The 12813-nt window shown below is 43.6% G+C and overlaps 1 protein-coding gene across 1 annotated transcript in view; it reads right to left on the reverse strand.

Moving 5' to 3' along the window:
- The window catches only part of alg13 (ALG13 UDP-N-acetylglucosaminyltransferase subunit), an 88510-nt gene that overhangs the window by 56862 nt on the left and 18835 nt on the right, over nt 1–12813 (reverse strand). Inside the window, exons 5-6 of the mRNA XM_056280595.1 lie at nt 6872–6944; nt 2017–2098 (exon numbers count right to left, since the gene is read on the reverse strand). Of these exons, the coding sequence (XP_056136570.1) occupies nt 2017–2098; nt 6872–6944 (155 nt within the window). The remainder of the gene's footprint in view (nt 1–2016; nt 2099–6871; nt 6945–12813) is intronic.

The raw sequence follows: 12813 nt of genomic DNA on the forward strand, positions 1-12813 counted from the left end.
TGACCTGAGCAGACTTCCTACAGTGCAGTCTGTCATTGAGTCGTTATCCACAGACTGTGTCAGTAATCATCGGCGGTCACTCGGGGTTGAGTATGACTGTCCTCCTTCTTGGTCCTTGTGGGTCTTCAGGTGGGCGAAGAGGCCGATCCTGGAGCCGCATATTTTGGTGCAGTGTGGGCAGGGGTGGGCGGTGGTAATTGTGGGATTGGTTTTGGCCTTTTCGGTGGAAACTCCCTCCTTTCTGAGTCTGCGCTTGTCTTCTGCAGCATGGCGGAGATCATTATTATAAAGTGCAGCTCCTTCCCAGACAAGTTTTCTCCAGGTGGCGCTGTTGGTTGCTATGTCTTCCCAGGTCTTAGGGTCGATGTGGCATTTTTTGATGTTCGCTTGGATGTTATCCTCATACCTTTTTTGACCACCCGGGGCACGTTGTCCTGTGAGAAGCCGAGAGTATAGGACTTGTTTTGGAAGGCGAGAGTCAGGCATACGGATGACATGGCCAGTCCATCTTAGCTGGTGTTGGGCAATGGTGGCAACGATAGCAGGAATGTTAGCCTCCTCCAGGACGCTGGTGTTGGTGCGTCTATCTTCCCAGGTGATCTTGAGGATCTTTCGGGGGCACCTCTGATGATGTGCCTCTAGTGCCTGCTGTATGTGGTCCAGGATTCTGATCCATACAGTAGGGTTGGCAACACTACCGCTTTGTAGACCATAATTTTCGTTCTGGCCTGGAGGTTGCGGTTTTCAAAGACCCTTTTCCTCAGTCTTGAGAAAACCCCACTGGCACAGCTGAGGCGGTGGTGTATTTCCTCATCAATATTAGCTTTGGATGATAGGAGGCTTCCGAGGTATGTAAAGTGGTCCACATTTTCCCGTCTGGTTTTGTCAACATAGATAGTTGGGGGTGGAGCAGGGTTAGTAATACACTACAGCACACATGAACAGAAGCATCAACACATGGAGTGAATGTGATGTAACTCAGGAGATGCGATTTCTAGTTGACATGTGGGACACATCTTCATGCTGTGGCTGATCAACTTTATATCTCTGTAGTGGCTACAGTTCTGCACATAGCCCTTGTTCTTCTTCTCCACTCCTCAGGCATCCTCTCACTTTCCAGGATTGTGTTAAACAATCTAGTTAAAAACCCCACTGCCATCTCTCCTAAACACCTCCATGCCTCCACAGGTATGTCATCTGGACTTGCTGTGTGTTGGAGAACCAGACTTTGTGTGTGTTGTGGAGAACCAGATTTGCTGTGTGTTGGACAACCAGACTTGCTGTGTGTCGGAGAACCAGACTTGCTGTGTGTTGGAGAACCAGACTTGCTGTGTGTGTGTTGGAGAACCAGACTTGCTGTGTGTTGGACAACCAGACTTGCTGTGTGTCGAAGAACCAGACTTGCTGTGTGTTGGAGAACCAGACTTGCTGTGTGTGTTATGGAGAACCAGATTTGCTGTGTCTTGTGGAGAACCAGACTTGCTGTGTGTTGGAGAACCAGACTTGCTGTGTGTGTGTTGGAGAACCAGACTTGCTGTGTGTTGGAGAACCATACTTGCTATGTGTGTGTGTGTTGGAGAACCAGACTTGCTGTGTGTGTGTTGGACAACCAGACTTGCTGTGTGTTGGAGAACCATACTTGCTGTGTGTGTGTGTGTTGAAGAACCAGACTTGCTATGTGTGTGTGTGTTGGAGAACCAGACTTGCTGTGTGTGTGTGTTGGAGAACCAGACTTGCTGTGTGTGTGTTGGACAACCAGACTTGTTGTGTGTGTTGGAGAACCAGAGCTGCAGTGTGTTGGAGAACCAGACTTGCTGTGACTGTATGGGACACAGCTAAAGGAAGGAGGGATACTGTCTTCTGATGTACTCAAAACCAGAGGACATTTTGGAGGGATTTCAGTTGGCTGGACGTGTTGTAATATTTCAGGGTATGCCTGTATGCGTTAATGTTGAAGAAGGGTTGTATACCAATACTAGTAGTATTACTCGTATTAGTGCTGATACTAGTACTCACACTGGCAGAGGGCAGCAGAACTGGGGTAATTGCGGCCATAAACAATGTCATAATGGCCGTTGTTGGAGCAACACAGGATCACCTGGGCAATGCAGGAGGACAACACAGACACAAAGACAATAACATTACATCTGCCACAAGACCAGTGCTGCATCCAAAATCACATACTAGCATACTATTCAGTACATACTAGCATACTATTCAGTACATACTCATACTAGCATACTATTCCGTACATACTCATACTAGCATACTATTCAGTACATACTAGCATACTATTTAGTACATACTAGCATCCTATTTAGTACATACTAGCATACTATTTAGTACATGCTAGCATACTATTTAGTACATGCTAGCATCCTATTTAGTACATACTAGCATACTATTTAGTATATGCTAACATACTACTTGGTACATACTAGCATATTATTTAGTACATACTAGCATACTATTCAGTACATACTCATACTAGCATACCATTCAGTACATGCTAGCATACTATTTAGTACATACTAGCATACTATTTAGTACATGCTAGCGTCCTATTCAGTACATACTAGCATACTACTTAGTACATACTAGCATACTATTTAGTACGTCAAAATAGTAGGCGAGTGTTTTGAGCATGTTTGAAACCATAGTAATATCAAATAGCACATGAAAAATACACATACTATACACACACAGATACATAGATATACTACAGAGACATTTTGGATTATGCAAACACTGGACACCACACTTGCATGAATATCCCACAATGCATTCAGATATGGCAAGATGAGTTGTTGTATAGCAGCTTATCATCGCAGAGGTCACTCAAAGTGCTTTACAGGCAAAAGACAGAAAAAAGCATTATAAAAGCATAAAAACATAAAAGTACAGACAAAAAATAAATATAAAACAGTTAGTAAAATAAATAAAAGTGCCACAAAAACTGATTAATTAAAAGTAACAGAAATCACAGCAGACTATATAAAAATAGCAAAACACACACACACACACACACACACACACACACACACACACACACACACACACACACCAAGAACTTGGGTGTAGGCTGTTTTGAAAAGTAAGGTTTTGAACCTGCTTTTAAATGTGTCCAGTGTGGGGGCCTCTCTCAAGTCCTCAGGCAGGGGGTTCCATGTACTTGGGGCGTGAATAGAAAATGCAGTGTCCCCTGCTCTAGACCTAGCACGAGGGATGGTTCAAAGACCACTGCCATGGACCTGAGAGTTCTTGCTGGTTTGTAAGTAATGAGCATGTCTTTTATATAGTGTAGTGCAAGGCCATTTAGAGCTTTGTATACAATTAACACAATTTTAACATCGATTCTAGTTTTGACAGGGAGCCAATGCAGAGATCTAAGAACAGGTGTAATGTGCTCATACTTTTTAGTTCTGGTCAGAACACCTGCTGCTGTATTTTGAATTAACTGTAGTTGGCGCACAACTGATTTTGGGAGGCCGGTGAATAGTCCATTGCAGTGTCCAGTCTACTTGTTATTAATGCATGGATTATTTCTCACAGTCTGATTTTGATAGAAAGCCCCTTAGTTTTTAAATATTTTTAAGGTGGTAGAAGGCTGATCTTGTGAGATGACTGATGTGGCTCTTAAAATTTAGATCACTGTCTATGATTACACCAAAATTTATAGCTTCGCCTTTGCACTCCAGACACAAAGAGCTGAGATGAGCTGCTATTCTCTGTCTCTGAGTCTTTGTGCCAAAAATAAGTATTTCTGTTTTGTCTTTGTTCAGTTGTAAAAAGTTCTCCGACATCCATAGATTAATATCGTCACTACACTGGTTTACATAATGTATGGGATCTAGGTCATCAGGAGACAGGGATATGTACAGTTGTGAATCATCTGCATAATTATGGTAATTTATTTTGTGTTTCTGTACAACACGTGCAAGTGGGAGCATATAAACATTGAACAGCAATGGTCCAAGAATCGAACCTTGGGGTACCCCATACATTATACCCACTTTGTCCGAGGAAAAGTCTCAATAGACACAAAGAACTGCCTGTCCTGAAGGTATGTTCTAAAGCAGTTGAGAACCGGGCCAGAGAGGCCGACCCATTATTTGAATCTCTCTAGCAAAATATCATGATCAACAGTGTCGAAGGCGGCACTGAGATCCAGGAGCACAAGAACAGACAATTTATTAGAACCTGTGTTTATATGCAGATCATTCACAACTTTGATAAGTGCTGTTTCTGTGCTATGGTGAGATGGAACACCTGATTGATAAATGGTAGGTTTTTAGATATTAAACAGTTATTAACTTGAGAATAAATTGGTTTGGTTTTTTTTTCTCAAGGATTTTGCTGAGGAATGGTAAGTTGGAGATGGGCCTGTAGTGAGCAGTAACTCTTGCATCAAGGTTGTTCTTCTTCAGAAGTGGTTTAATGACAGCTGTCTTAAGTGCTGCAGGAAACATACCTGCCTGAAGACCGCAGTTAATCTTTTCTAAAACATCACGTGCTAAACAATTAAAAACATGTTTAAACAATGTGGTAGGGAGAGGATCCAAGCAGCAGGTGGAGGACCTGAGCTGCCCAGCAATACTGTCTAGACTTTTAAGGTCTAGAGGTCAAAGTGAGACATGGCTCCAGTGATATGTGTGGAGAACTGGCGAGTAGGTTCTTTACTGGATCTTGAGGCACTATAATGGCAATAATTGTGTTATTGAAGAATGTAGCGAACTGCTCACATTTTTCAGTGGGCAGCATCTCTGTTGGGTTTGGAGATGGTGGATTAATAAGTCCACATAGTAGACCACATAATAATAATAATAAGTCCACATAATAAGTCGATCCATAGTAGAGAAAAGCACTTTACTATTGTTCATATTTTCATTCATGATTTTACAGAAGAAAGACTGTCTGGCCTGTTTCATTTCTTTGCTGTACTTGTTCAGTCTATCCTTGTAAATGTCATGGTGAACCTGAAGTTTAGTCTTTCTCCACAGTCGTTCTGCCTGGCGACAGTCTCTCTTAAGCTGCCTAACAACCACTCCATTTCTCCAGGGGGCGTTTTGTTTTTGTGTTTTTAGTTTTAACAGGTGCAAAGTTGTCAAAGATATTTGGTATTAATGAGTTGAAGTCATTCACAAGATCTTCAGTTTGTGATGCCATGAACGGCGACAACTCATTTACGGTTTTCTGAAAGGTTTCAATTGTATTATTGTCCATCAGGCGTTTTCTGATTATTTGGGTGCTCTTCTGTTGTACAGGAAGAGCAGACACATCATAAAATATACAACAGTGATCAGAGACAGCAACATCCATGACACGGGGTACAGTATATTAAGACCTTTTTCTAGACTAAGTCTAGAGTATGCCCTATATTGTGGGTGGGTCTGGAAACATGCTGAGTGAGAGCAAATGCCTCCAGTAAGCTAATTAGGTTTCTAGCATCGGGGTCTGTTTGATTGTCAACAAGAACATTAAAATCACCCAGGCTGATGAAACAATCATACTCAGTGGAAACCACAGACAGTAGCTCCGAAAATTCATCAAGAAAGCCATGTTTAGATTTTGGTGGCCGATAGACAGTAATTATTAAAATCGTAGCAGTATAATGTATAGTAAGAGCAAGGTGTTCAGAAGATGTGAGTTTCCTGAGGGGGACTTCCTTGCAGCTATAGGAATCTGAGAAGACAGCAGCTACTCCACCGCCTCTCTTAACAGATCTGGTGGTATGGATGAAATTGAAGCCAAGAGGTGCAGTCTCAATAAGCGTGACTGCGCTGTTTCTATCCAGCCAGGTCTCGGTCAGAAGGGTGAAATCCAGGTTATAGGTACTTATAAGATCATTAACTAAAAATGACTTATTAGTTAGCAACCTGACGTTTAAGGCCATTTTTATTGTCTGAGGAGCCTGGCTTTGTAGGGGACTGATAACTGAAGTCTGAACTGGTAATAGATTGTTTAGCTCCCTGTATGTTACAGGGAGATTATGGGGTCTGTGGTTTATTATTACAGGAATTAGTATGGCAGAGTGACGGTCACTAGGATGGATCAGACTCACCAAAAGACTTGAATAGGTATGGTTTACTGCGGAACCAAAATTGAAAGCACTTTGCCCCTGTGAATGTCAATTAGTGACGGAACTGTCTGGTTCCGTCACTAACTGACATCCGTCAGTTATGTTACCATAACGACCAACATTGTGGAAGGACAATACAAAGTCCAACCGGCAGAATGGTGGAACGCTTTTCACTATGCTGAGCAGGGGAGTTTGCATGTTCTCCCCGTGTCTGTGTGGGTTTCATCCGGGGTCTCCGGTTTCCTCCCACAGTCCAAAGACATGCAGGTCAGGTGAACTGGCCGTACTAAATTGTCCCTAGGTGTGAATGTGTGTCAGCCTGTCCAGGGTGTCTCATCGCCCGGCGCCCAATGACTGCTGGGATAGGCTCCAGCACCCCAACGACCCTGAGAGCAGGATAAATGGTTTGGATAATGGATGGATGGACATTAAAAACATTTTTTTTAAAATAGATGTGGGTCACCACACCGGTAGAAGTTTGTTCATATCGTGTCGTCATGAACTCGCAAATAGCTGACAGGAAGTGGTGCGGTGCTATAATACAGTATGTCTGAACAGCTCTTGTACTTTTTACCCACACAGTAATAGCACGCTGGAAGGTACTACTTACTACATATGTGTACTATGTGATTTCAGACACAACCCAGGTCTATCGGAGGTGGCGCTTAACAACAGAGAGGTGGGGCTAAAGAGCAAAGAGGAGGGGCTTAAGATATAGGCGGGACAAAACAGCAGAGAGGAGGCGCTTAACAACAGACAGGCGGGGCTATACAGATAAACAATTTTACTTGCCTTGTCAGTAAAGTCGTCTTCTGTGATCACTGTAGCTGGTTTACCCGGATAACGATAGATCAGGAAGCAGCGTCTATACAAACGCGCGCACACACACACACACACACACACACACACACACACACACACACACACACACACACACACACACACACACACACACACACACACACACACACACACACACACACACACACACACACACACACACACAGCAGCACAGCCATGTATAGTCTACTTTAGGAGGCAGACATGTAGAGAACTGAAGTTCTTCTTAAGCCTTCTACAGACAAGCAAATGCATCTCCAGTGGAGTTTTGGGACCCGGTCAACATCAGTTTCATACTGCCTGGAACAAACATGTTGGGAAAGTTCCTGTGCTAACCCAGATTTAAAACAATAAACAAAAACAAAAACAAACAAAACATAGAAAACACCATGTTCTGATCACCTGCTGGCATTGTAAAGTATTGTAATGCTGCTCAGGGCTAAACTAGGTAAAGTACTGTAATGCTGCTCAGCGCTAAACTAGGTAAAGTATTATAATGCTGCTCAGGGCTAAACCAGGTAAAGTATTATAATGCTGCTCAGGGCTAAACCAGGTAAAGTATTGTAATGCTGCTCAGGGCTAAACCAGGTAAAGTATTGTAATGCTGCTCAGCGCTAAACCAGGTAAAGTATTGTAATGCTGCTCAGGGCTAAACCAGGTAAAGTATTGTAATGCTGCTCAGGGCTAAACCAGGTAAAGTACTCTAATGCTGCTCAGGGCTAAACCAGGTAAAGTATTATAATGCTGCTCAGGGCTAAACCAGGTAAAGTATTGTAATGCTGCTCAGGGCTAAACCAGGTAAAGTATTATAATGATGCTCAGGGCTAAACTAGGTAAAGTATTGTAATGCTGCTCAGGGCTAAACCAGGTAAAGTACTGTAATGCTGCTCAGCGCTAAACCAGGTAAAGTATTGTAATGCTGCTCAGGGCTAAACCAGCTAAAGTACTGTAATGCTGCTCAGCGCTAAACCAGGTAAAGTATTGTAATGCTGCTCAGGGCTAAATCAGGTAAAGTATTGTAATGCTGCTCAGGGCTAAACCAGGTAAAGCAGGTGTAACCCACATGATTACATGTACCCTGTGACATATGTAAGTTCCACTAGTAGCCTCTAGGAGGCACACGGGCTACAGAGTTTAAACCATAACAAACAACCGTCAACAATAGAGAAGAGAGAATGAATCTGACGAGCGAAAGACTGGAAGAGAAGAGAAATACGGATATTTTGAAATACGGACAACTAACTTTCTGTAACCTGCACGACAGGGGAAGAATGGGCCTATGCTTGCGCAGGGACAGTTTACAGTCTAATGTCTAAGTACAGTGGAGATTGGTGAAGGTTTTTTCTAGACCAGATTCTAGTACTCACCCCAAAGACAACACACACTCGTGGGTATAGTTTACAATAAAAAAAACAATTTATTTCAACAGTTCAAAGTCAAGTTATTTCAATATCAATACTAAATGAGATGTGTTATATTATATATATATGTATATATATATATTTTTTACTCTATTATACTTTTTAAAAGTTCTTCCTAATATTCTATTTATTGTCTATATCTATCTATATTCTATTCTATACCCTTCTAATATATTACTTATGCAGCCATATTCTACACTAGCAAATTAAACAAAATAATCCAAAATAAAGTATGAGTGCACTCAAAGAAAATAATAAAGAAAAGAAAAGGGGGAATGATGCAGTCTTCCAATTTGTGCAAGGTGCAATGTCCCGATCCTACCACAATCACAGGGGCAAGTTAATGTAGAGGGCGATGATGATGAATCCATATCCGGGCGATGATGGGGGCAATCCAAAGGGGGTATCCAAGGGTTCCAAAAGGTGTAGCAAGGGGGGGGGCTGTTCGGGGTACTAAAAAAACCAGTCGGGATTCCAGCAGCGTACGAAACACAAGAGACAAGAGTCTTCCTTCTTCCTTCAACAGGAGGTCATCTGTCAAGGAAGCTTCGTGGGAGGGATCTTTATGTCGTAGTTCAAATGTCCTGTAGTTCAAATATCAATAATTCAAGTATCCATAGTCAAAGTTTTCCGTATTTCAAAATATCCGTATTTCTCTTCTCTTCCAGCCTTTTCTCGTCAGATTCATTCTCTCTTCTCTATTGTTGACGGTTGTTTGTTATGGTTTAAACTCTGTAGCTCGTGTGCCTCCTAGTGGAACTTACATATGTCACAGGGTACATGTAATCATGTGGGTTACATTCTCCCCCTCTAAACCGCATCAGTCTCTGCATGCGTCTAAACCCTGTATGGTCTTGCAGAGGGCACTCTAGAAGAATCAGGGACATTTCTGCCCAAACTTTCAAAAAATGAGGCCATGGCTGGGACTAAAGGCCTTCCTAGTTCACCATAACAGAGTCTCTCAGGGGGATGTCTTTCTCTGATAGATCTTCTGATCGGTTCACTCTCAGACGGGTTTCCGTCAGACGGGTCAGCCTGGCCTGTCACACCAGTGGGCGGTGCACTCGCAGGGTCAAGTGGGTTGTTTTCAGGTGAACGTCCTTCAATGGGTCCAAATTGAGGTACAACAGCAGTAGATGACGTGGGGTCTCCCTCAGGTAAGTGTCTTCGAACAGGTTCAGAGAATTCATCTGTGACTACTTCTGTCTCACGCCCAATTGGTTTCTTTTCAAGTAACTGATTGTGAACAGACTCAGGGGTATGGGGTACTTCACTAATGAGTGAACTACCAGATTGGGAGAACTCCGATGGACTTGGATTCAACCCGACTGGGTTCAACAGTTCCGTGGCACGTGCTAGAGGGGTGGCCTGTGTGGCTGTCCCAATGCTTTGGGGAAACCTTGTGGAGTTCTGTGGATAGCAATCCTCATCCTCGTCACTGCTGGGCATATCTGGGTCAACAATATTGTTGTGCCTGGTCTGCTGCGAGACTGCTTCCCTGCGTCTCAGCCTCCTTGTTGGTAAGTTTGTTTCAGGTTCTGAGACTTTATCTGTAACAGGTAGAAAGCTGCAGGGCAGAAGAAGGTCTCTGTGAAGGGTACGGTGTGGACCTTCACCCTGTTCTTGCTTGACGACATACACTGGGCCATTTCCCAACCTCTTCACCACAGTATGGACTTCAATTTCCTCTTAAATTGACATTCTTCACCAGGACTCTATCTCCGGGAACAAGTTCTGCGGCTCTGATCTTTTTAATCAAACCTGGCTTTATTCTTCTCTCCCATCTTCTTAGAGCTTTCAGAAGCAAGTGCATAGCTGTCTTGCGAGGCGCTGTCGAAGATGTTTAACATACTCCGAATGCGACTTGAATCCAATTTGGTCTGGTGTAAGGCCTAGAACCAGATCAATGGGTAGTCTTGGCTGTCTACCAAACAACAATTCATATGGAGAGTAGCCTGTGGTGTAGTTTTTCGAGCAAATGGAAGCATGGACTAGTGGTTTGACAAAGTCCCTCCAATGATATTTATCCTTGTCTTCTAGTGTCCCAAGCATGCTGAGAAGGGTCCTGTTAAATCTCTCGACAGGGTTTCCATGTGGATGGTATGGCGTGGTTCTGATCTTTTCAGTTCCAATCAGAGAGCACAACTCCTTGATGGTGTGGGATTCAAAATCTCTCCCCTGGTCACTGAGAAGGCGACTTGGAAAACCATACTGTACAATGAAGTTTTCCCACAGTGTTTTGGCAACCATATTCGCCTTTTGGTCTTTCGTGGGGATGGCAATGGCAAACTTGGTGAAATGATCCGTGATGACGAGGATGTTTCTAGTGTCCTTACTATCAGGCTCAATACAGAGGTAATCCATACACACCAGTTCAAGGGGCTAACTGGTCTGTATATTCTCCATATGAGCAGCATGCTGGGAATTGGCTTTCCGCCTCATGCATCTTTCACAAGTCCTACACTTCTGTTCAACAGACTGAAACATCTTTGGCCAGAAAAATCTGGAACGAACAAGATGAAGGACACGCTCAGCGCCAAGATGACCGACTTCATCATGAAGGCCTTGCAATGCTCTTTCTCTGTGGCTACTAGGCAGCACCAGCTGATAGAACTGATTCCCACAATCGAGACATTTCCTGAACAGTACTCCATCTATAAGCTCTAGTCTATTCCACTCTCTAAGGAGCAGCTTGACTTCTGACAGTTCAGAGGACATCTCTTGAAAAGTGGGTTTTCGGTTTCCTTGAATGAAATTGATCACACGTCTGATAGATGGATCCTGTCTTTGAGACTGATACCAGTCATTGTGAGTCATTCCAGGGAGGGTGCCTTGTCCAGAGAACACAAAGTCATCAGGGATGGCAGAAGCATCTAAAGCTAAGGATTAAGCGAGAATGGGGAGTTCTGGCTGCAAATAGTCAGCCAAAGTGGTCACAGAGTGGCGTTGACATAAAGCAGACAACATGTCACCAGGAACAGTTTTTCTTTCTCCATCCAAAACCCTTTGCTTCAGCTCTTCTATCCTCGCTTTCTCCTGCTTGAACTGCTCATCTTCTTCTGACGGACTCTGAGGTCTTCTGGACAACCCATCGGCATCTTGATTGCTGATCCCAGCCCTATACTTTTTGGTGAATCTGTAGGTTGACAGAGCGGCTAACCAGCGATGTCCTGCTGCATCAAGCTTTGCTGTGGTCAACACATAAGTTAGGGGGTTATTGTCTGTTAAAACCTGAAATTCTGTTCCATAGAGGTAACCATGGAATCTCTCACAGATGGCCCATTTCAAGGTGAGGTACTCTTGGTTGTGGGCAGGATAGTTTTGTTCACTTCTGGATAGCCCTCTGCTGGCATAAGCTACAACCCTCAGCTTCCCATCGTGTTCCTGATAGAGCGCAGCACCGAGACCATCGTGGCTGGCATCAGTATGCAGGACGTAAGGAAGATTGGGATTGGCGAAGGCAAGAACAGGGGCCGAAGTCAGTTTATCTATGAGAGTTCTAAAAGCAACGTCACACTCTTCAGTCCACTCATTTCCAAAAGGTAAGGTGGGATTGATGGAAGTCTTGACCCTGTCCTTCTTGTAAATCTTCCCTCTTTTCCTTGGAGCAACACAGCCAGCAGTTAGAGCATTCAATGGCTTTGCTATTTTAGAGTACCCTTCCACAAAACGTCGGTAATATCCAGCAAATCCTAGGAAGCATTTGAGCTCTTTTCTGTTGGTGGGTTGAGGCCATTCTCTCAAAACAGAGACTTTGCTTGGATCTGTGTGGACTCCATTGGCATCTACAACATGGCCAAGGTATTTAACAGAAGTCTGGAAAAATGGCATTTTTCAGGGGACAACTTTAGGCCATAGTCTTTGAGCCGGTTCAACACTTTCATCAATCTGGCCTCGTGCTCTTCTAGTGTGTCAGAGAAGACAATCAGGTCATCCAGAAATACTAGTACTTCATTGAATGCAGGTCTCCAACACATTTCTCCATCAGTCTCTGAAAGTTGCTTGGTGCATTTGTCACACCTTGGGGCATACGATTAAACTCATAGAAGCCTAGAGGGCAGACAAAAGCGGTCTTGTGCTTATCTTCCTCTGCAACTTCTACTTGATAGTAGCCTGACTTCAGATCCATGACAGAAAACCATTTGGCTCCACTAAGAGCAGAGAAGGTGTCTTCGATGTTGGGGAGAGCATAGGCGTCTTTGATCGTTCTCATGTTCAGCTTCCTGAAATCTATGCAGAGTCTTATTGCACCATTCTTCTTCTTGACAACTACAGTGGGGGAAGCAAATGGAGACTGACTCACGAATAATTTCAGCATCTAGCAGCTCTCTTAGGTGTTGTTTGACAGCTTCTCTGTCAGAGGGATGAATGGGTCTGGGTCGCTCTCTAAAAGGGGCCTTATCCTGGAGTCGGATGCGATGTTTTACTGCAGTCGTATGACCATGAGACAAGTCATCAACAGCAAACACCTCT

This window comes from Lampris incognitus, chromosome 5 (assembly GCF_029633865.1).
Source record: "Lampris incognitus isolate fLamInc1 chromosome 5, fLamInc1.hap2, whole genome shotgun sequence".
In the NCBI taxonomy this organism is placed as follows: Eukaryota; Metazoa; Chordata; class Actinopteri; order Lampriformes; family Lampridae; genus Lampris; species Lampris incognitus.